At 47.7% G+C, this 22,847-nt stretch overlaps 3 protein-coding genes across 10 annotated transcripts; 2 read left to right on the top strand and 1 right to left on the bottom strand.

Moving 5' to 3' along the window:
- Positions 1–47: 47 nt before the first annotated feature.
- On the bottom strand, positions 48–13,525 carry S100A13 (S100 calcium binding protein A13). 4 transcript variants are annotated; one of them, XM_043456327.1, is made up of 4 exons: positions 6,819–6,949; positions 5,908–6,101; positions 774–889; positions 169–272 (listed from the first exon to the last, which is right to left on the bottom strand). In XM_043456327.1, exons 1-4 carry the CDS (start codon positions 6,940–6,942, stop codon positions 257–259), a joined length of 450 nt encoding a protein of 149 aa, XP_043312262.1. In that variant the 5' UTR covers positions 6,943–6,949; the 3' UTR covers positions 169–256. The 4 variants fall into 4 exon arrangements, with proteins under 4 accessions (XP_043312295.1, XP_043312273.1, XP_043312284.1 ...); XM_043456360.1 differs by lacking the exons at positions 774–889; positions 6,819–6,949 and adding an exon at positions 13,382–13,525 and having other exon boundaries at positions 48–272; XM_043456338.1 differs by lacking the exons at positions 774–889; positions 6,819–6,949 and adding an exon at positions 7,047–7,195 and having other exon boundaries at positions 48–272.
- Positions 8,131–11,934, top strand: S100A1 (S100 calcium binding protein A1). Of its 3 annotated transcripts, none has more exons than XM_043456297.1 (3): positions 8,131–8,403; positions 10,311–10,463; positions 11,627–11,934. In XM_043456297.1, the coding sequence occupies exons 2-3, from the start codon at positions 10,323–10,325 to the stop codon at positions 11,768–11,770; spliced, it is 285 nt and encodes a 94-aa protein (XP_043312232.1). In that variant the 5' UTR covers positions 8,131–8,403; positions 10,311–10,322; the 3' UTR covers positions 11,771–11,934. The 3 variants fall into 3 exon arrangements, with proteins under 3 accessions (XP_043312232.1, XP_043312240.1, XP_043312250.1); XM_043456305.1 differs by having other exon boundaries at positions 8,260–8,403; positions 10,262–10,463; XM_043456315.1 differs by having other exon boundaries at positions 8,280–8,403; positions 10,300–10,463.
- LOC122433391 (chromatin target of PRMT1) lies at positions 13,140–22,634 on the top strand. 3 transcript variants are annotated; one of them, XM_043456274.1, is made up of 6 exons: positions 13,151–13,435; positions 14,564–14,645; positions 15,963–16,116; positions 18,600–18,783; positions 19,610–19,747; positions 21,399–22,634. In XM_043456274.1, the coding sequence occupies exons 2-6, from the start codon at positions 14,581–14,583 to the stop codon at positions 21,602–21,604; spliced, it is 747 nt and encodes a 248-aa protein (XP_043312209.1). In that variant the 5' UTR covers positions 13,151–13,435; positions 14,564–14,580; the 3' UTR covers positions 21,605–22,634. The 3 variants fall into 3 exon arrangements, with proteins under 3 accessions (XP_043312219.1, XP_043312209.1, XP_043312202.1); XM_043456267.1 differs by having other exon boundaries at positions 13,152–13,435; positions 18,597–18,783; XM_043456284.1 differs by lacking the exons at positions 18,600–18,783; positions 19,610–19,747; positions 21,399–22,634 and adding an exon at positions 16,725–18,590 and having other exon boundaries at positions 13,140–13,435.
- The last annotated feature ends 213 nt before the right edge of the window (positions 22,635–22,847 follow it).

Here is a 22,847-nt window from a genome sequence, read left to right as displayed (position 1 = left end):
GTCTCAAGAGAAGAACTCAGGATGGGTGTCAATAAGGAACAACCATGTTTCAAGGAGAAAGCTTTATTTGTGGGGAGTGGGGTTCAACCCAGCCATGCCATGCCCGCCCCCATCCCAGCCAGCTGGCTTCACTTCTTCCGGACCTCCAGGGCCTTCTCCTTCCTAATCTCCTTTGCCAGCTCCCCAATCAGTCGCCAGTACTCGCTGAACTTGAGTTCTGAGTCTTGATTCACATCCAAGCTCTTCATCTTCTCATCTAAGGAGCCCACATCCTGAGGAGACACCACAGCAAACAGGGAGTTAGAAATGACTGCTTTGACACAGGGAGACAGGGAAGACTTGCCAGTCACTATTCCCTTCCCTCAAAGAGCACTAGGACGACCCCAACACCTTCTGGACGAAGCTGCAGCCCCAACATGGCACTGCCTGGTGCCCAAGTCCAGGGGGAAGCAAAGGATGGAAGTGGGGAACCTGGTTACAGGGTGTGCTGTGGTCTAAATACACCCACCATGGGGGATTGTGAACCATAAACGTGATGTCGCTGTACGCAGAGTGGGGAAGAGATGCTCACAATGGGCCTTCAACTGCAGGTACCTATAGGCTTCAGCACATCACTGCACCAGCCCTAGGATAAGTGCAAGGACACTTGGGGAGCCCTTGTAGGCATGGACTCCCTCTGACCACCATCAGAGCCTTCTCAGGCCACCCTCCTCCTCCACAGAAAGGTGGAAGAGTTCACATCACTTGGCCGCCTGCTTGCATAACCTGCTTGCCTTCTCATTCTTCCAGCCGGGTCACTAGCCTGGTAGATCAGGGGAATGGCAAGGACACATGGTATCGGTTTCCTAGGGGGTCCTTGACAAAGTCTCTCCCAGCAGACCTGTGAAAACTAAGGATATTCTAAGTCGGACCACCGTGATCAAAGGATCTGTTGCCAGATGAATAATCACAACAGAAAAGTTGACTGTTGAACAATGGATCCATGTCAAACCAGACAAGGATGCCTCAGGCACCGCGCATGCCCAACATTTGAATCAACCTTTGGATGAAGGCTAAGAAGGCTTTCCAGATCTATAGATGGCACGAAACTCATTCATAGAAGAGCTCAACAGACTTTTTTAAAGGCCACAATCACGCTTAACTGTCAAATACCAAAAGCATTGCCAGTGCAAAGCAAAGATGTCCAGCGTAACACTGGGAGGGAAAGGGGAAACATACAGTGAGTCAAGAGAAAGAAATAAAAGGTAAAATTGTTAAGAAAGAAGATGTAAATTCACCCCTTATTATATTAGCAATCATATAATTGTATACCTAGGAAAAACCAAAAGAGCAATAAAAGCTAACATTTCAACAAGTGTAAGCATTTAATAGTGCTGACTGTTCCAAGCACTGTGCTGAACATATTACATGCTTTACATCATTTAATCTTCATAACCTGCTAGAATGAAAGGCTCCACAAGCACAGGGACCTTGTCCATCTTGTCCACCACCATAATACCAATGCCTGGGAAAGTGTTTGGCACATAGCAGAGGCTTGTTCACTACTATAACCCAAAGTCTAGGACAATGTCAGAACAGAACATAGTAGGCACTCAATAAATACTGACTGAATAAATGCAAGACCAATCCAACAAGAACGGTATTACTATGAGTCCAGTTCACAGATGAGAAATTAAGGCTCAGAAAGATTAAAGTACTAACCACAGATGACAAACTAGACCCTGTATTTGAACCTAGGTTGTCTAACTCCGAGCTTATGCTCTTAGCCACAATTCTGTATTTCTTTCCCCCAAAAAACTATTAGAAATGATAAAGTATCTGGTGACAACATTAATACTCAAAAACAAATACCATTTTGGAAATGTCATATGAAAGGTTCCACTTAAAATAGTAAAATATAAAGCACTCAGGAAAAATGTAGAACTATATTAAACTTTTATGAAGAAAACTGAACTGAAGGATATGAAAGAAAACATGGATAAGATTGAGGGCAGGAGGAGAAGGGGGCAACGGAGGATGAGATGGTTGGATGGCATCATTGACTCAATGGACGTGAGTTTGAGCAAACTCGAGGAGACAGTGACGGGCAGGGAAGCCTGGCGTGCTGCAGTCTAGAAAGTCACAAAGAGTCAGACAAGACTGAGCAACTAAACAACAACTAAGAGTGAGACACTACTCTAAGTGCTGAAAATAAAACAGTGAGCAGATCCCTTACCTTTATGAAAATAAGAATGTTTCCTACAATGGAAAGGAAGGAAATTACATGTTACTTCTTGGTAACATAAAATTATATAATGGAGGAACTTCCCCGGTGGTCCAACGGCTAAGACTCCACACCCGCAATGCAGGAGGCCTGGATTCAATCCCTGGGCAGAGAACTAGATCCCACATGCTGCAACTAAGACTTGGCGCCGTCAAATAAGTAAATAAACATCTTAAAAATAAATAAAATAAAATTATGTAATGGAGGCTGTTGTGAAGAAACTGTCCTGAAAGGAAACAGCTCTAGGGTAAAGGGACCGAAGGCTATCCCCGTGGCGCAGTGGTAAAGAATCCGCCTGCCAATGCAGAAGACGCAAGAGACGCAGGTTGGATCTCTGGGTTGGGAAGATCCCCCGGAGCAGGAAATGGCAACCGGCTCCAGTATTCTTGCCTGGGAAATCCCATGGACAGAGGAGCCTGGCAGGCTACAGTCCATGGGGTCACAAAGAGTCAGACACGACTGAGCGACTAAGCACACATAGGTCCTAATGTCTTAGGCTTCCCTGGTATCTCAGCAGTAAAGAGCCCACCTGCAATGCAGAAGATGCAGAGATGACAGTTCAATCCCTGGGTCGGGAAGATTCCCCTGGAGAAGGAAATGGCAACCCACTCCAGTATTCTTGCCTAGAAAATCCCATGGACAAAGGAACCTGGAAGGACACAGTCCATGAGGTCACAAAAGAGTCAACACAGCTGAGTGACTCAACAACAACAAAGGAACAGAGCCCAAGAGGTGATCTCTGTACTCAGTGCTGAAGGAAGGTCACACTGAGGATTTGCCATGGAGTCAAATGAGGAATAAGCCGAGCAGATACCTGGGGGATGAGCATTCTGAACCAGGAGAGGAAAAGCAGAGAAGGTAAGTATAAAAAACTCACTGCTTCTGAGGAGTTTTACTACAAAGGGGAGCAGAGGTGTAAGGCATAGCTGGAGGGAATTACACGGTCAAGGGCGGTTTTCTTTTAAGAAGGGAGGTAGCACAGTGGGTTCGCAAACTGATTAGAACAATCTAGTAGAGAGGGAAGTTTTAAGATTTTTTTATGTGGACCATTTTAAAAGGCTTTATTAAATTTGTTACAGTATTGCTTCTGCTTTATGTTTTGATTTTTTGGCCACAAGGTATATGGGATCTTAGCCCCCTGACAAGGGATCAAACCCATGTCCCCTGCATTGAAAGGCAGTCTTAACCACTGGACCACCAGGGAAGTCCCTACAGAGGGAAGTTTTGATGATGCAAGAGAAGAGAGGAAGAATTGGGAGAGTAACGTCTTTCGGAAGGTGGGAAGGGATAGGACTTAGCGCACTAGCAGAGGTACTGGCCTTAGCAGCAGAGATGGATCATTCCCGTAACAGGAAGGAAGACAGGAAATGTGCTGATCAGTTAGTAAATTTGGGGGAGGAAGCACATAGAAGTTTCCTGATGGCTTTTATTTTCTCAGTGAGAAAAGTTCTCAGTGACAAGGAGACTATGAGAAGAGGTACTGGAGTTTGAGGAGAAAGGAAAAGTTGTGAAATAATCATCTGAAAGGGCTGGTAAATGAATCAAGTAGGGAAATGGAGAATGACCAGGCATTGCCAACGGTCATAGATTTAAAGTGAGACAAGTCAACATGGAAGTATGTTTTTCTTCAGCCAAATTCAGCTGTGTGGACTCAGAATGGTGGGTTTCACCAGCAAGCTAATGGAGCTGAAATGTTGGATTTAACTTGGGTTGCTGCTGCTGCTAAGTTGCTTCAGTCGTGTCCGACTCTGTGCGACCCCATAGACAGCAGCCCACCAGGCTTCCCCGTCCCTGGGATTCTCCAGGCAAGAACATTGGAGTGGGTTGCCATTTCCTTCTCTGATGCATGAAAGGAAAAGTGAAAGTGAAGTCACTCAGTCGTGTCTGACTCTTAGCAACCCCATGGACTGCAGCCTATCAGGCTCCTCCGTCCATGGGATTTTCCAGGCGAGAGTACTGGAGTGGGGTGCCGTTGCCTTCTCCAACCTGGGTTGAGATTTTACCAAATAACTAGGACAGAAAGAAAGAGAATCAAGGGGAGTTGAGCAAGTGATTATAGTGGTGAGCCTTAGAACCCAGCAGAATAAGAAGGGAAATGAGGTCTCGAGGGATGGTGATGGAAGATGGAAAAGTGTTAATTAAGGTCAAGAGACTGAAGGTCCCAGTGGAGTCAGAATGGTGGAGTGGAGGAATGAGATAGAGGAATAGAACTGGAAGGACAGGAGGTGGTAGATGAAGAGAGGCCTGAGACTGAGGTTGTGGAGATGATGCACTGGTAATGACAAGATCTGAAGATCTTGAACAGGGCAGTGGGGCAGAGAGGCAAGAACGCTGAGATGCAGGAAGACAGCATCTGTGAAAGTAAGGAATTCAAGAAATCGAAAGGCCCAGGTGTTGAATGAGTTGTCTGTGTGGATTCTGACAGTGGCAATGATGAGAAGAAAAACAGTAAGCCAGAAGCTGGAGAGCTATAAGGTGTACAATTAGAAGAATGGCAGGCCTATGTATGAGCTTCCAAGGAGTTGAGTGTCTCCTGATGAAGATGGAATTTCCTGGCAGTGCAGTGGTTAGGACTCTGTGCTCTCACTGCCAAGGGCCTGGGTTTGACCCCTGGTCAGGGAACTAAAAAAAATCCCACAAGATGCACAGGTGCAGCCAAAAAGAAGAAGAAGAGATGGGGAGAGCAGGGATGGGAGAAGGAGAGTGGGGGAGGAGAAGGAGAAGAAACTATCATTTGGAAGTTGTAAGGAAAAGCATCTCCAGCCCCGGAAGGAATTAGATTTGGAAGAAAAACCAGTCATTATCTGACAGGGCTACAGGGAATGCTGTATTTTCAGGGAGAGCCTGACGTTTCCTGTGAGAAGAGGAAGGGAGAAGTTTAAGGATGTAGGAGATATTGCAAATGATAGACTATGAATTTCAGAGACTAGTTTGTAGGGATTTTTTTTTTAATCCATATTCACACACTTTCGTGTGCCTGTGAATTTTCAGAATGGATGTAAATGAAACTGTGAACAGCCTGGGATGATGTGCCAACCCAATGCAGATGAAATGTAAATCCCTACCCCATCCTGTAAGTCGGACAGAAAGAATGATGCGGTCAGTTGCATTACGGAGGGGAGTCCCAAAGAGTGTGGGGAATAACCACAAACCATTTACAGGAACCTCCTGCTTTGAGATTCTGCGACTCTATGAGTTTGGCTGTGTTTTTATTTTTAACAAACCCTTTCCCATAGCTGGGCCTCGGTTTCTATACACGTGAAGTGAGGACTTTGGACCATATTTTCCCTTGATCTCCTTTCAGCTCTGATGGACTATGAATCTTCCGGAAACCAGCTCTGGGTTCAGTCCTGTGCTGGGAAGATGAAACCAGAGAGGCACAGAGAGACCCAACAAGAACCAAACAGCATGGTCTGACAGGAGCACAAAGCCCTTTGCAGCAACACACATGCACTTATAGTATTACCTAGTTACGCACACACACACACACACACACACGCCAGGCAAGAATACCCAGAACCATTTACACGTGCAGCTGCCACGTCCTCCTTCTCAGTACACCCGTGGTCACCTTACGCTCAGCAACATCTCCTCACAGACACAGTGTCCCACAGTCCCTGGCATGCCCAGAGACCCCCACCTACCTTGAGCAGGTGAGGCAACTGCTGAGTGACCAGTTCCTTAAACTCGTTGACGCTGAGGCTGCCCTTCCGGCCTTCCCGCCCTGCAAAGGTGAAGAAGGTGGTGACCACTGTCTCAATGGCCGCCTCCAGCTCCGTGAGTGGCTCGGCCGCCATCAGGACCCCGCAGCTGGAGCTGACGTGCTCACGGGGCTGGCCTGCAGGAGGGGGAAGGAGAGGAAGGGGGAGTCAGGGCAGGCCAGAGGACCCCTGCCCTGGCGCGGCCACCTCAAGCCTCTGCCTGAGGAAGCCTCACAGGGAAGAAGAGAAGGGACAGGGATGAGGGGATGGAGCTTGGGGCAAGGGACCAGGCAACTGTACCTCAGTGTGAGGAGGCAGGAATGTTCCCTTCCAGAAACCCCTTCCTCTCTAGGTCTCACAAGTCTGGGGATCCTTTTGCTGTGTCCGTGTCTCAGGGACCCCTGTGTGTTGGTCCCTCAATCTGGAGACCCCTCTGTCTGGGAGGAGGCGCTCGGACTGGGGTCTTTCTTTGGACTCCTCTCAGTCCCGTGTGGCCCCCCTGTGGGGTTTAGTTCCAAGGACCCTTTCTTGGAGTTTCACCAGCCTCAAAGGGTCATGGGGTTGTTTGTCTCCAAAGCTTGTTTGTGCAAGGACCTGGGTCTCCACCCGCCTGCACTGCACCCGCCCACACACACACACACACACTGGCCGCTCTTCCCAGCAGAGAAGCCGGGGTCTGGCAGATGCCCAGCTGTGGTCAGGGCTGGCTCAGTCTGGACAGAACCCGCCTCTCTGTCGCCCCACTCGCATCTCCCCTCGGGGGCAGCTGGGCAGAGTGTGGAGCTCAGGACCTCAGAGCCCTCCCCGCCCTCGTCTCCCAGAAACGGCAGTCTGGGCTTGGTACTGGCACTCACAGCCGGAGGCAGTGGTGGAGGGGGGCAAGGGGGGGTGACGGCTGGGGCCATGCCCACTCATTCTCCCTTTTCCAGCCCACCCCCTCCCCTCTGCGAGGATTGTTGCTGGATTTCCCAAAGCCATTTCCTGAATCCCAGTCTAAGCCAGGTCCAGGGGAGGGACTTGGGAGCCCAAGGCGGAAAAAAATGCTCCCCAGGCTCCCTCCAGGGTTAAAGGCAAAGACTCACCGGGGCAAGGAGATGGGGTGCAGCAAGCAGGAGCCCCAGGGCTGTGGTTTATAAATGTCCAGGAGGGAGGAGAGAGCCCCTCCCAAGCCTGGAGGTGTCAAGTTTCCGTCGTAGATTGTGGAGAGGAGACCCGCCCAATCACGCCTACTGCATCCCACCCCCACTCCAGCAATCTGGCCAGGAACCCTGGCCCCCCCAACCCAGCCCACCTGCCTCCAATTGGTGAGGGAGGGGACTCGCCTGGAGCTGCCTGGCCAGATCCCACTCAGCAGGCATTCTGGCGTCCCATCACTCCCAATACAGGGAGCCTGCTGGCCCACCATACCCCCTTCTCTAATCAGGTGTATTACACTGCCACTGGGGAGAAGGCAATGGCACCCCACTCCAGTACTCTTGCCTGGAAAATCCCATGGATGGAGGAGCCTGGTAGGCTGCAGTCCATGGGGTCTCTGGGAGTCGGACACGACTGGGAGACTTCACTTTCACTTTTCACTTTCATGCATTGGAGAAGGAAACGGCAACTCACTCCAGTGTTCTTGCCTGGAGAATCCCAGGGACGGGGGAGCCTGGTGGGCTGCCGTCTATGGGGTCGCATAGAGTCAGACACGACTAAAGCGACTTAGCAGCAGCAGCAGCATATTGCCATTGGGAGAAGGCACTGCAGATTGAAAAAACCAACCGGGGGAGCTCAGCACTGAAAGCGCCCATCTAAGAAACACCCCAGAGGGCCTCTCAAAATGAGACCCCCACTAAGGACCCTGCAGCCCAAGACCTCCACAGAGGATCCAGACTGAGGCCCGACAAACAGAGGGGGACCCAGGCTGAGTGCCCCACACAGAGGAGACCCTGGATTGAAATCTCTCAGTGGGGTTGTCAGGCTGAAACCCCTCATGGAGACTCCCAAGACTAAATTATTCACTGAGGAGTCCCCTCCAAGATGGGCCCCCTCAGTCAGGTGCACGCACCTCCTCTCTGCCCGGCTGCACACCCATCATTACTGGGGGGGAGGGGGGGAGCGTGGGAGGACGATCCCAGAAGGCCTCTCAGCGTTCCTTCTTCCCAGGACCTTTCCCACCTCCCTTCCTCCTGGGCCCTGCCTTTTGGGGCCCCCGCGTGGGGGTGGCATCCAAGGCTGGAGAAGAGGACACAGGGCAGCCTGTTTCAGCCCAGGAGACAGAGGGCGCCTCTGTCCACTCCTGGCCCCTCGCCCCACTGGGTGTCTGTCTGTGAAGGGGTGGAGCCGGTGCAGAGGGGGGGTCGTGGGGGAAGGACAACTGAAGACAGGTCTCCCCGCACAGCTCCGGGAGCCACATTTGCAGCCTCGTCTGCCTGTCCAGAACCCGCTCCCAGGCTGACAGTGAGTATCCTGCCCCATCTGCCCTGCTCCCTGCCCTGGCCAGCCTGGGGAAGGGGGGACTTCAGCAGGGCTCCAGGAGACTGAGGAGGATGGCACTGCAGTGCCCTGGGGGTCTGAGAGGAGTTTGGGATTTGGGGGAGACATTGTTTGGAAGGTGCTGGCGGGGAGGCAAGTGAAGGTCCGAGAGAAATCTGGGAGCTCGGGGAATGAGGAAGCCAGTGGGAATCCCAGCCACTGAGCTTCCAGGAGACCCTGCCCTCCTACCACAGAGCCCTCAAGAGCCCCCACAAAGCTCCCTCCATCTCCCAGGTGCTGGGGGACAGACTCAGCTCTTGCCTTGCTTCCAGTGGCATAAGAATAAGAAAGCAGATGGAACCGCTCCTTCTGCCCACCCACCCACTGGCAGCCTTGGTCTATCTGCCCCACCCCCACCCAGCCTTGCCCGGGTTCCCTCCCAGAGCATGGACCATGTGATACCAAGAAGAGGGGGCACTAGGGAACTATACCCACTCCCACCATCCTTTCATATGACCTCCCTCTCTCCTCCTCCTCTTGTCCCATTGCTTGGCTCCTCTTTCCTCTCATTCTTTCCCTTTGTTTTTCTGTCTACTCCCTCCCTGCCAAGGTCCTTTCAGAATGGCCCCTCTGCACAATCCCAGGCTGCTCGAGGTCTCCAGGCAACCTCTAGGTGCCCTTCCTGGATGGGGCTGGTAACTAAGCCACCAGCACCCCTCCCTCCTCCTCCTTATCCCCTCTATCAGCCCCAGCTTGGGTTCCATCTCCCCCAGGTCTCTGTGACAACCGCTTCTCATGTCCGGAGTTCAGATGACACATACAAGGGCTCCATTGAAGAGCTAGGATGTCACCTGATCAGGGCCCATTGTCTGACCCCTCAGGCCTGGGGAAGGATGGGGATACCTGATCTGAGATACCTGAGCTGCCCCCGGAGGTGGTGGAGGGGCCAACTGTCCCAAGGCCAAGGGAAAGAGGCCCCCTGGCTTGGTAGTCCCCTCTCATCAACAGACCCCTCCATTTTTCCCTTCCTCTCTCCCAGCCCCTTGAATTCAGAAAACCTCATGCGTTCAGCCTTTATCTCCCCAAACACATACCAGCCCCATCCTCCCTGCCGCCACTGTCCCAACATCACCCAAGTTGGCCTGGGGGCAGGAGTGGCCAACAGCAGAGACAAGATCCCACAGGTATCTTCTCCCCTTCCTTGGGAGCCCTGGCTCCAGGGAAGAGACTCAGACATCCCTCTTTCCCTTCCCACTACTACCCAGTAGAAGGGCTGATTCTGCAGAGAAGTAAGAGGAACCAAACTAGAGGTAACAGAGGGAAGCCAAGTGACATGTTCAGGCTCCCTCCCCATGAGTCTTGGACCACCCACTCGGACCGCCACCCTCTCCACCAAGCTGACCAAGGGCTCCAGGCTGACTCCTGGTTTACGGGTGGGCCGCAGAGTCAAGGTTATAGACGGGAGCCCAGCCCACCATCCCCAATAGCAGAGCCTGGCTGTGCGAGGCAGGCAATCCAAGGGTAAAAATAGAGTCAGAGGAAGCCAGACTGGGTCCTGTGACCACCCCCGCCTGCCCGCCTGCCCGCCTGCCCCACCCTCCTCAGCGTCTGTCCAGGCAGCCAGGAGCCAAGCAGAGTCCACCGCAGGCCTTGAGAGTCAGCCCAGCTCCAGGAGCTCTACCTCCATGCCCAAAGCCCTGACTCCCTCTGGCTAGGGTATGGATTGAAGGGCACAGAGAATGAGTCTAGAAGTTCTGCTTGTGTAAAATCTCAGGAAGGATGAATTGTGGTGGGGAGCCAATCTCATGGCTCTTTGAGCTGTGGGACCCTACCCCAACCCCAGGTACCCTAAGCATGGTCCCAAGCTCACTTCCATGACGGGACGTGGGTAGGTGAGCTTCGCGATGGGCTCTGAGCTGGAGACAGCGATGGAGACGCTCATCAATGTGTTCCACGCCCACTCGGGCAAAGAGGGCGACAAGTACAAGCTGAGCAAGAAGGAGCTGAAGGAGCTGCTGCAGACGGAGCTCTCCGGCTTCCTGGACGTGAGCGTGGGCTGGGGCGCAGGGTGGAGTGTGGGAGGGACCGGGGGGGGGGGGGGGGCAAAGGAGGCACCTCTCTGTCAGCTCCCCACCCCAGCTCAGCCCAACCTTCCGTCTCCTCCACCCCCACCCCCACCCCCACCCCTCTGGGTTCAAGTCAAAATGCCCTGATTTACTGATCACCTGTTAAGGGCTAGGCATCAATAACAAAACACACAGTCTAGAAGGAAAAGACTGACACTTGAAAGCAAACCTTGAACCCCAGGAAGCACCCAGGGCCTTAACAGAGGTGTCAGAAAGGATTATGGGAAAATATTAACCTAACTGAAGCGGGAGAGCCTCTCCAAAGAGGTGGCACTCAAGCCCCTGGAAGATTATTAGAGTAAGTAAAGACATTTGAGGAGGAGGTACAGTATCTGAAGCTTTCCCAGGTGGCTCAGCCTCAGAATCCACTTCAATACAGGAGCCACAGGAGACATCCCTGGGTCAGGAAGATCCCCTGGAGGAGGGCACGGAAACGCACTCTAGTATTCTTGCCTGGAGAATCCCATGGACAGAGCAGCCTGACAGGCTACAGTCCATAGGGTCACAAAAAGTTGGACACAACAGAAGCAACCTCACACGCACAGTATCTGAACAAGAAGACGGGAGAAAGAAGATGGAATATGTTCAGCAGTTCTGACTGAACTGAAGGATGCAGAAAATAAGTCAGTAGAAAGTGTACCAGCTTTTAGATTTTATGAGACCTGGGGTCAAATTCTGATGCTGCTACTATCTAGCTGTGTGACTGGGCATATTCTTTAACCACTGTCAATTTGTTTCTTCTCTAGAATGGGAATAATGAAACCCACTTCATACTAACTGTGCTAGAATTAAATGAGAATGCTTGTAAAGCTCCTAGTATAGAGCTTGTCACATTGTAGGCACTCAACATATGGTAATTGTTTTTATTATTCTGCCTTGTTAGGGAGCTAATTCTGTAGGCAAACGGAAGCCACAAATGTTTTGTTAGTTTTAAGGAGGGAAACAAGAGTCCCATAATTATAAGTAGTTTTCCTCTTGCTCATCTCTGCCTTTTTCTCCCCAATCACCCCTCCCCCCCATGCCCCTGATCCAGTGCTATTCATCTCCCTATATACCTATCTCTCCATCTCCTCCCTCCACAGGCCCAGAAGGATGCAGATGCTGTGGACAAGGTGATGAAGGAGCTAGATGAGAATGGAGATGGAGAGGTGGACTTCCAGGAGTATGTGGTACTGGTGGCTGCCCTCACAGTGGCGTGCAACAACTTCTTCTGGGAGAACAGTTGAGGAGACGGCCCCAGCGGGCAGCGCCCTTCCCCTCTACCCTGCCATACCTGCTCCTTCACCCTGCTTCCCCCTCACTTTAATTTTCCCTCCCCACCAACAAGGGTGCAAGATTAGTGGGCCAGGCCTGCAACTCCTCTTTCATTAAAGGCTTCTGTCTCACCAGCCGCCAGTTGCTGTCTGTCTCCTTTGGTAAGGTATAGAGTAGGTGGGCAGTATAGAGTAGGTGGGGAAATGAAGGCTGCTCACTCACAACTTGCCTTATTTGAGGAGAGATGTTTTTGGCGATAGGTCAAGGGACTGTTGCATCTTCCTATTTAAGGAATGCTGAAGGCCCAGGAAGGCTGGGATTCTAGATTCCAGCTAGAAGTGGAGGATGTATGAAGCTGATACGTGTACCAGCATCTCAGCTATAAAGGCAGAAGAATTTCCCTTCAACCTTCAAAGAATATTTACTGAAGACCTACCATGTGCTAGACATCGTATGGGAGCTGGGGACAGAGCAGTGAGCCTAACAACACACAACCCTCAACGTCACATAGGTAAAGCCCAGCAAGGATACCAAAACATTAAACTCACAGATACATGCTAGGAAGGAAAATGAAAGGATCTGATGCGCCTATATTGGGGGCAGGGGTGAAGATGTGTTCATTCACTCATTCTTCAAACATTTGAGCCCTTTATTGTGTGGCAAGGCATAATAAAAATCTCGTACAGATCTGCATCAAAATCCACATGAATGGAAAATGGCGAGAGCGGACACGAAAACGGGAGGGGAGACGCAAACGCCCCACAAAATACGGATTTAACAATATTCAGGCCAAGCTGGGGAGAGAAGTGAAAAGGAAAATATGGACGGACGGTGGTGACTGGCGCAGAACCCAGCCTGAGCACTGGCCCTCTGGCCTCCGTTGGGGCTTTTGCTATAATCCACGATTCTCTGACAGGGGCCCGGGGTGTAAATAAGGGGAGTGCAACTACTCGAGTGCAAACTACCCGAGCCCGGTGGTCCGCAAGAGACCGAGGCACATCCGCATAAAGAATTTTAGTTGGTCTGTCTTAGTTTCAGGGGTAGAGGAACGCGCGAAGAAATACGGACAACTCCTTCACGGAGACCAAATCAGCCCCCGAGACGCAAATCATTTAATCATCCGCAGCCCCCTTAAAACCCAAGAGCAAAACCATTTGGCCACGCCCTTCCCCGGGCGGGGCGCTGCGCGTAATACAGACGAGGCCTTTGCTAAAGTCCCGCCTTCTCCCTGGGGCTCCGCCCTAATCTCCGCACGGGCGAGGCACAAATTTTCCCGCCCCTCTAGGGATGCGGCGGATCTGACGTCTGACGTAACTGCGTCGACGCCATTTTAGCCGGTCCCATTCCGCCCTGGGCGTGGCGGCCATTTTGTTTTCCACACGGAGCGGGAGTTGACGGCAGCGGCCGTGGTGAAAGGAAGGAAAGGGCAGGCCGGGTGAGCAGGCGGACCGGCCGACCGGACGACCAGCCAAGAGCCACGAACCAACTTAGCAATCTACCGCTTAACACATCTAACCAACCGCCCACCAAGTTAACCCGAGCCCCTCCACCGTCAACTCAGGTTCGGCCGGTCCCCGGCCCACCTGCCGCAGCCGTGGTGGCAGCCCCGGGAGGAGCACTGGCGTCCGTTTCCTTCGGTACGTGTCTGTGGTGAGGAGGGCAAGAGTTTGGGGGAACCGAGGGGCCCGGCGGACGCGGAACCGGAGCTGGTGGGATGTGGAAGCAAATAGGGAGCCGGAGGCCCCGAAGGGGGCGGAGCCCATGAGAGGGAGGCGGGGGAGACCCCGAACTGGAAAACTCGCGGGATGGATGGAAAAGATTGGAATTTGATAGGGATGAAAAAGGAACGTTGGCGAGTTGAGCTACGTTGGCGGTCCTGACAGAGATTTGAGATGAAAGGAGGATTACACGACTTCAAGGGACGTTGGAAAGTAATGGCGATTTTAGGGTTAAATTTTGTGGCGCGCTCTCTGAGAGCGCACTCCCAAGGGAATGCCGGTGTAGGAAATCTTTCCTATTCCCTCCTTCCCCCAGGTCGCCAGGCCCTTGCTAATGCCCCTACTTGATTGCGAAATTGGTATACCTGTGTCATCTCTTTAGATCAGTAGTTGTCAGTTTTAGCTGCACGTGAGAAGCAGCGAGGCAGACCTATTTTCCCCTGCTATAAATGGCTCATCCCCAGACCTCACCATCAGAGATTGTGCTTCAAATGGGGTGGGCCCAGGCTTCTGAGTGCTTTTTGTTGTTTTTTAAAGCTCCTTGCCGCCAAGGTTGAGAAGGACGGCTGTAGATGAAAAACCAGACTCTTAACAACACTTGCTTTGGGTCTGCCATTTTGGAGGCTTGGGCAGGTATTTTCTGTCCTGCGGCCTTGAAACTTAACCGTGTATGTGCTCAGTTGTGTCCTACTCTCGGCGACCCCATAGACTGTAGCCGGCCAGGCTCCTCTGTCCATGGAATTTTTCAGGCAAGAATACTGGAGAGGGTTGCCATTTTCCTACTTTAGGAGATTCTCCCGACCCTGGGATAGAACCCGTGTCTCCTGCATTGGCAGGAGAATTCTCTACTACTGCGCCATTTGGGAAGACCCAAGAGTTTATTAGTCTGAAGTAACTACCTTCTGTTTAAGTACCTGAAATGAGTTTTGGTGTGATGGTTGAGAATCATCGATAGAAGCCTCTTCATTCATTTTTGGGTCTTTGGGTTTTGTTGAAAAGAGATAGTCGTCATTCTGGTTTGCTCATTCTGCCCATTGTCCTTTGTAGATTCTCGGGATTTGAAGATGGCTGCACAGTCTGCGCCGAAAGTTGTGCTAAAAAGCACCACCAAGATGTCTCTAAATGAGCGGTGAGGCAGCCAACAGCAACTTCAGCTCGTTCATAAGAAAACATTACTTAAATTGGCGCTGGGGTCCAATGCACAAAAGTCTGTTTTAAACTAAATACCAACAGAAGGCTACAGACCTCTGTTCTTAGTTGCATCGTATGTGGTACACAAAACAAATTGGGCGGTTGTTTCAAAACCCCTTATCAGTAGATTTTTATATTATGCTATCTGAAATATTTGTCTGGTGGGATGTATTTTAAAAAGACTCCTCACACCCTCCCTTTTCTTCACATATTTTTACGTTGATACAGGGGTGGTGCAGCTCGGTAGCATGACCCTGGCTGCAGTAGGCTTGCTGCCCAGTCCAAGGCCAGCAGTGTTGTGTCTGGCCTGTAAGAGGCAGGTAGCAAGCTAAGAATATGTCCAAAGGCCCTTGAATGTCATTCTTGGGCCTTGTAAGAGGCACTTGCTTTGCTCCATTTCACTTTCTTTCCATTCTGCTTTTAGTTTGTTTTTGTTTTCAGTTCTTTTACAGTTTGAGTGTTCTCTTTCATCCCATTAAACTTAACTTGACAGGAGTAATAGAAGAGTGTCTTCACAAGCTCTTAGATGATTGAACTAACCTTTTCAGAAGTTATCACTTGGAATCAGAAAAAAATCATTTGATACTAAAAAAAGTTACAGTATTTAAAGGCACTTTTTGTCTGAGAGCTTTGTTCATTGAGTGCCTTTGACTAGTGACTTTATTAAGTTGGTATTAGACCACTAAATGATTTACTTATGTTTGTTTGTCTTTTCTGAAGCATATGTACTTCTCTTTATCTCTTAGGGTGTGTTACTCTGATTCTCCATATTTGCATATTACTAAGTGACCAAATACATGAGAAAATGTGATATGCTTTTACAGTTTATGTGGATATATCATTTCCATGGGCTTTGAAGGTGCTCTTGTCCTTCCATGTATTTGCCCGTAAAATAGCACCCTCCGGTCTCCTGAGGTTTTGGCTTGCTTTGTCCGTCTTTGAAACTACATCTTCTGTCTCTTGTCATCATATCTGCTTATTGCGTGTTTCTCATGCTTTCCACCTCTAAAAGCAGTTACCTGAGCCCTTGTTATCACTTTTGATTGAATGTGCTACACTTAGCTGCATTTCTGAGTTTCTGATTCTTGCAAGTTTGTGGAAGCAGAGGAGTCTTGAACCCACATCAGCATTGATCTAAGTGTACCACTTTAAGTTCGTGGGATCTGGAGCTCCTGGTCTAGCAAGCCATGAAAATGCCAATAAATGTTTTGTAATAAAGCTTTTATTTAAACATCCATTTTGTTCGACCTTGAAGCTTTACTAATATGCTGAAGAACAAACAGCCGATGCCAGTGAATATTCGGGCTTCGATGCAGCAACAGCAGCAGCTAGCCAGTGCCAGAAACAGAAGACTGGCCCAGCAGATGGAGAATAGACCCTCTGTCCAGGCAGCATTAAAACTTAAGCAGGTGAGAGAATGGGTCTTAATGCTCCAGAAGCAGCTGATCTCTGTCAGGCAGTCCACTGAGGCTGTCAGGACTTGATGGATAATGATGAGGTGGCTCAGGGCAAAAGCTGAACTTCTCTGGAGGAGAGAGAAGCTCAGAGGATTCCCATTTGGGCAGGTACCAATAAGTAACTTTTTGTTGTCTTTCTCTTTTAGGGAGTTTGCCATCAATGTGGCCTGTTTCTATGTTATCAATGAGTATTAATCTCTTGTTTTCTGATCCTTTGCCCTTAAGAATAGATTCACTGGCTTTTCCACAGAGAATTTTAGTTTCTGTGTTAGATGATCTTCAAAAGTCCTATAGTCCCCATTAAATTATTTACAATTTAGGAAAATGACTATATTCTTTCTTCCCTAGTACAGGGAATCTGAAAGTCCTCTTAGTCAGAGGTTTTCAGTGCTAAACAGTGGAAAGAGTAGGGTGACCCTCATCTCCACAGCACCTAAAGTCTTGTCAGTAAAATAGAACAGCACTGAGTAATTTAAGAGTTAGTGGGTTCTCTTTCAAATTTCCATTAAGAAATAATCCTATTCAGATCTGAAATAAAACCTGCTCTTTATTATTCATAGACTTTATATGCAAGTCCGGACAGTGGCTGTGGAAGGATATGTCCAAGCTGTGGCTGGGCGTCTGGAGGGCGGTGCCATGCAACTGTAAGGACTTTAACTGGAAGCACTGCATGGCTGTGCATAAAATCAGCAGTTAAATATAACACCCTTCCACCCCCACCCTGAACCATTGGGCTCATTGACCAAAAATAAACAAGGCCTTCTGCTTCAGCTACCTTAAGCCTTGGAGTGGCTGCATTCATCCCTGACTCAGGAAAGCAGTACAAGGCACCACTGTTCTCTAAGAGTAAATATTAAAAATTGCTGAAGACAAGTCTGACATATTCCAAAGGACATTTTAACAAGCTTTAAATACAGTCCATGCAGAAAGTAGCCTCTAGAGCAGTGGTATCCCGTAGAACTTTCTGCGATGACGGAAATGCTCTATCTATATCTGTGCTCTCCAGTACAGTAGCCACATGACTGTTGAGCACTCAAAATATGACTAGTGTGATTGAGGGGCTTAAATTTTTTATTTATTTATTAACTTTTTTTTACTTGTAATTTAATAGCCACATGTGGCTAGTGGATACCTTAGCCTATAGCAAGCACAGCTCTAGAGTGGAAACTGGATGGTACAGCTGACATACTTCAGCCTCTTGTTAAGTTAGAGAATAGGGTTGGTGGCAAGTCAGGACTGGGAAGGGAGAAGAACTTCTAAGTACTGTATAGTCTCCCCTTAAAGCACAGATCTTGAGAGGATATACTTGGAATGACCAAACACAGCAGACATGTAGAATGAAGTCTTGACCTTGTGTCATTCAGAGCCTGTCCCTCTGATAAGCAGTTTATAATCTTATGCTAATAATAATAATTCACAGCACATGGTTGCAGTGAAAATCATTTGTAGTAACTTGTGTGTGAAGCCTGAGAATACATAATTTATTTTCATTCATATTATGGCTTTTTAGGAGAGCAGGTTTGCTAGGGCTTTGGTGTTCACGGCTACACAGTCACCCATTCCTTTGAAGGAATTTAATTGAGATCTCGTTTTCATGGTTTCTCTTTGAGGGACAGATTATTGAAAAATCTCTATGGTCTATCCTTGTTCTCACATGTGACCCTGAGTTTTATGATTATAGCTCAACTCAATTCTAATGCAGGTTTGGCTGGATTTCTATGGAGATATATTTGAGTTATATGTTTATTATAAATTAAAGGTCATTATACTGACTTAATGGAGCTGTTTGCAAAGGAATTATCACTATTTAAGATATGTAAGGAAAGGAGATTTGACTTTTTTGTGTTTATTTACATCTTAAGGTAAAAAGTGGACCGTCTGGAGATAGATACTCAGAGGAAAAATGGACACACTGGCCTCTTTGACTGAGAAATCAAACTTGTTCTTGTGTCACAAGAATTCAAATGAACTTATAATTTAAATTTTGCCCAGAGTGTGATGAACTTCTTTGGTGTTTGAGTAAGCCTTTGAAGAGAGTGGTAGTCCTTGGGCAGGTATGAATCAAGTCATATCATTGTCAACTGGTGATTCAAAATCTGCAGAATCCACGATCTGAAATGTAGTGTTCTTATGAAAATTTACATTCCAAGTAGTGGTATATGACTTCTATAGTCAAACTAGTGAGATAATTTGTGGTGATGCCAATTTCATGGAACCATACTCAAGCTTCTTAGAAGCTCTGGATCAAAATTCTGCTTTTCTTACACTGTGTTCTGAGGCAAAGGCTTGCTTCTGGTTTGGGATCCTTGACAGCAAGTGCAGGTTTATTTCCCACCACACAGACATCTCGCTTCTTTTTCTCTGCACTTTTAGTTGCTAAATCCCATTGGATTGCTTTTTTGATCTCAATTCCCTAACACCTTTTCTTCCAGAAGAGCTTAAAGCAGCGCCTGGGTAAGAGTAACATCCAGGCACGGTTAGGCCGACCCATAGGGGCCTTGGCCAGGGGAGCAATCGGAGGAAGAGGCCTGCCCATTATCCAGAGAGGCTTGCCCAGAGGAGGACTTCGTGGGGGACGTGCCACAAGAACCCTGCTTAGGGGCGGGATGTCGCTCCGAGGTCAGTGCTGAGTACCTGACAATTGTTCGGGACCCACCCCCTTCCCTTTTCTCTTGGGCTGCTATGGACACATTTGTTTAACATCTTTAAGCCTGAATTTGTATTAATATAATTAATAACTTTTGAAATCACATATTTTTAATAGTGCTGCATGTCTTTTATCGATACCATTCCTTTTCTGATAATGTGCAATGGTGAGAGGCTATGACCTGCGTAACAACAGGTAATTCATGTCATCTCCATTCCATCTTAAAACACCCTGCTGCTGCTTGAATCAGAGCACATTCAAGTTCTAGAAATAAGTCAAATTAAGAAGTCTATGGGTCTTTTGGCCTATATCTTAACTAATCATTTGTTCCTGGTTCTATTCTAGTGAAACACTGTTAAACCTGGGAAAAAAAAAAGAGGGCAAGTTGACCCATAGGTCTTATGATTGTTACATTTTGGGCACTGTTATACTGTTCCCTGTATAGTTCTTGTCCCCTGCAAAAATGTACTGAGAGCAGGAATCATATCATTTATTTTTAAATCTTATCATAATGCTAGGCACCTCTCTGTGATTATTCAGTAGATACTTATTAATGTGTATACTTACTAATTGACTTAACTGCCAACTTCTTCCAAAAATGGATTTGTGATCAGACTTGTTGCATTGATTGAATAAAGAGCAGCTTAATCTGTTCATACTCAGTGTGCAGCTTGCCCCACCCAACCTAAAAATTAACTGAATTGACTCTCATTTAACCCTCACCGCCTTCCTTTGGTTAGAATCTACTTTGTCTCTCTTGGATTTACCTGCATATACATTGTATGCCTCCTCTCCAAGGTCAAAACCTGCTCCGAGGTGGACGAGCCGTAGCTCCCCGAATGGGCTTAAGAAGAGGTGGTGTTCGAGGTCGTGGAGGTCCTGGGAGAGGGGGCCTAGGGCGTGGAGCTATGGGTCGTGGCGGAATCGGTGGTAGAGGTTAGTCAGCTACCAACTTCAGAGACTAGCTTCCCCTTATTTCTCTCCCTTCAAAACTCAGAGCCACCTTTCTGCACAGCTTCAAGTCATAGGCAGGCTTATTTGTTTGTCTTGTTTGTTTTATGAAACTGGCTTATTTTCTAAATACACATGCTGGTAGTGTGAAAGTCTGTCATGGGTTTTCCAAGAATAGTCAGGTATGTGTTACAGAACCAGATCATATGCAGTCTTCTTTCAGGCTCTTGCAAATTTAAATTGTATTATTAAAATGACAAGATGGTCAGTTAAGGGTTTATCTTTTTCTGTCCCTACCCCACCACCACACAGCCCACCTCATAGCTCAAAACCCCACTTTGAGTCTAATAATTGAGAAGAGGGGGATGAACAAAAGTAAAGCAGAGTTAAAGAAGATGGTAGACTTGAAGCTAGGTATTGACTCAGTTTGTGTCTATGCAAAACCAGAGATTTTTCCATTAAAGTAGAAAAAGCAAGATGTTATTGTGTCAGTTAATTAACTGACTCTTGTTGATAATCTTACCTCCAGACTTAGTGATACTTGTCTTGTGACCTCATGGCCCAGATTGGAAAATAATTTTTAATGGTGTTGCTGCTGTTAATAACAAATCTCATGGGAGATTTCTGGCTTAGAGCTTAGTGGAAAACTCCCAACAACACCTGTCCAGGAAAAAATACATACATTCTTGTAGCCCCTGTGTATATTTGCTTTGGTCCTTTTAAAGTGTGTGGTGGGTCTTCCATAATTTATGACCTTGAAGTAGCCAGGGGATAATAACTGTTGAGAAAGGACATTTGATAACTTGATGGCTTGTTTTCTTCTCTCGCATTATATGTTGCTTGGCTTATTGAGTGAAGTGCAAGCTAGTTTGGGTTTCAGGATGAAATAGCATGTTCAAATTATCTTGACTTGGTTTCTGAGAGAGACATCACAAGGATTTTGTGGGGAGGAGTCTAAAGTAGCTTTTCAGAAAGCTGGGTATGTTTTGTTAAGTGAATTGAAACCACCTCTCAGATAACCATAATTGTTACAATGTGAATAGAATCAGGAGACAGAAATGGCTGGAACTACTCCAAGTGTTTTTTCCCAACTCCCTTAATTGTTCCTATGTCAGAATAACTCCTCAGTCTCCTGACATAGGATCAGCCAGCTCCTTAGGTTTGATAAATTTGAGGAGAGATGAGCTAATTTTTCTGAAGGATCGCCAATAAAGTTTAATTTTAAAACTGTCTAGCTTCACATCCCTGTTTCTCTGTGCCCTTTTTACTTCCTCCCTATCTTACTAAATGGAGTTATCTATAATTATTTGCATTTTAATTATAAACTTATAGTGAGTCTCAAATTTTTTAGTTTCTCCATTTTGAGAGAGATTAAAAAATTTTTTAATTATCAGTTATTTTCCCTTTGATAGAATAAAAAAAATTAGCATTTAGAAATGAGCATGTAAGAAGGGATTCATTATGTGTGCTTTCCATGTGTTGCTTTCTACCCAGTGTGTTTCCTGTTTTTCCAGATTTCTCCTCTTTGCCCTGCCCTTCAGCCTTTCTCAGCTAGGCCCCGCTGCTCTGAGGGGCATTTACCATAGTACCCATTAAACATACTTGTAACTGTTTTCTTCTTTTTCCTTTGGGCCAGGTCGGGGTATGATAGGTCGGGGAAGAGGGGGCTTTGGCGGCAGAGGCCGAGGCCGTGGACGAGGGAGAGGTGCCCTTGCTCGCCCGGTACTGACCAAGGAGCAGCTGGACAACCAGTTGGATGCGTACATGTCGAAAACAAAAGGACACCTGGATGCTGAGTTGGATGCTTACATGGCTCAGACAGATCCAGAAACCAATGATTGAAGCCTGCCCACCCTCCTGTAAGACTCTTGTTCAAGTCACACATCTGTAAATAACCTTAAGATAACAGATGAGAAGAAAGCTGACGGATACTGAAAGGACCTATCATAATAGGCTGTGGACTGACTTGCCACAAGTTTGTGCGTTTAGTGTGTTCCTTTTACTTTTTGATACTATGTTGTATGAAACCCTTTTTTTCCCCTCTGAGTGGGGTTTTGTTTTGTTATTTGGTGGGGAGGGGTTTCCTTCACCCAGACTTTCTTTGAACATGAATGTGTTGGCCTTGTGGCTAGTACACCTTCTTCCCCCATCTGCCTCCACTCATCTGTCATACGCTTTGACAGTCTCAACATTTCCTCTGCTCATTTTGGTGCCCCATGAAAAAGTCCCAGAAAGCCCACCAGTGTTCACCTTAATGTCTTAAGTTTCTGAGGTAGAATTCTGTTTTACGTCATTTTTAATAGCCTCTTTAAAATGTTCGGAAAATCTGGAGCTCATAAATGCATTCTGCCACATTGATGTTTTAGTAAATTGGGAACATTGACATAGCTACAGGGCCACTTAACACGTTACACGTGCTAGCAGTTCTGATTTAATTAAAGTTATTACCGTGTACATTTGTACCACATAACCATCGTGCTGAGTTGGATATGTGCACTTTCTACCCTGGAATGAGATTTATAAACTTTTCCTCTTGGTTTTTCATCCTGCTCTAAGGGATGTTTTTGGGTTGGCTTAACATCCTACAAAAGAGGAGAAAGCCTTTTGGTTTGGCAGATGCCTCAGAAGGGAAAGGGCTGAAAATTGATGACCGATACCTGGTGGAAGAGGTCAGAAGATAACCTTGCTAAAGTGCTGTTATCCTTTTGTTTACCCCAGACCAATCTTGGGCTTCTCCATTCGTTGACTTTGTTGACCCTCTTCTTACTCACTATGAAGGTTTAAGTTCAACCATAGTCTGTCAGCTCTTCAGTTTCAGTAGAATCTTTTGTTTCTGGTTCATCATAACAAGAAATTGTTCTCTCAAATCCAGCCAGGACTTTCTCTTTATTTGTTGGGCTCTTTGAAATGCTATGGCCACTATAACAATATTTCAATATACCCCTGTAGAGTTGTGAGTCTTTCATAGTTGTACTAAAATTCAGGGTGGGGAGGGTGTGAGTTTGGGGCGGAAAGTGAACAATTTCTCCTCTTTTGAATAATCCCCAAGGCAAGATTAACCATATGAAGTAAAGTACTAACTCAT

This window comes from Cervus canadensis, chromosome 2 (genome assembly GCF_019320065.1).
Source record: "Cervus canadensis isolate Bull #8, Minnesota chromosome 2, ASM1932006v1, whole genome shotgun sequence".
Lineage (NCBI taxonomy): Eukaryota > Metazoa > Chordata > Mammalia > Artiodactyla > Cervidae > Cervus > Cervus canadensis.
This window is presented reverse-complemented; position numbering and strand designations above follow the sequence as displayed.

Excerpts from the sequence above, each read along its gene's own strand:
- S100A13 (XM_043456327.1), bottom strand. The coding sequence starts at position 6,942 with ATGGCTTTGGGAAATCCAGCAACAATCCTCGCAGAGGGGAGGGGGTGG. Across the intron at positions 6,102-6,818 it reads CTCCACCACTGCCTCCGGCT|GCCAGCCCCGTGAGCACGTC; the intron begins GTGAGTGCCAGT and ends CCCCTCCTGCAG. Across the intron at positions 890-5,907 it reads AGTTGCCTCACCTGCTCAAG|TTTTCACAGGTCTGCTGGGA; the intron begins GTAGGTGGGGGT and ends GAATATCCTTAG.
- S100A1 (XM_043456297.1), top strand. The coding sequence starts at position 10,323 with ATGGGCTCTGAGCTGGAGACAGCGATGGAGACGCTCATCAATGTGTTC. Across the intron at positions 10,464-11,626 it reads AGCTCTCCGGCTTCCTGGAC|GCCCAGAAGGATGCAGATGC; the intron begins GTGAGCGTGGGC and ends CTCCCTCCACAG.
- LOC122433391 (XM_043456267.1), top strand. The coding sequence starts at position 14,581 with ATGGCTGCACAGTCTGCGCCGAAAGTTGTGCTAAAAAGCACCACCAAG. Across the intron at positions 14,646-15,962 it reads AAGATGTCTCTAAATGAGCG|CTTTACTAATATGCTGAAGA; the intron begins GTGAGGCAGCCA and ends TCGACCTTGAAG. Across the intron at positions 18,784-19,609 it reads GGGCGGGATGTCGCTCCGAG|GTCAAAACCTGCTCCGAGGT; the intron begins GTCAGTGCTGAG and ends CTCCTCTCCAAG.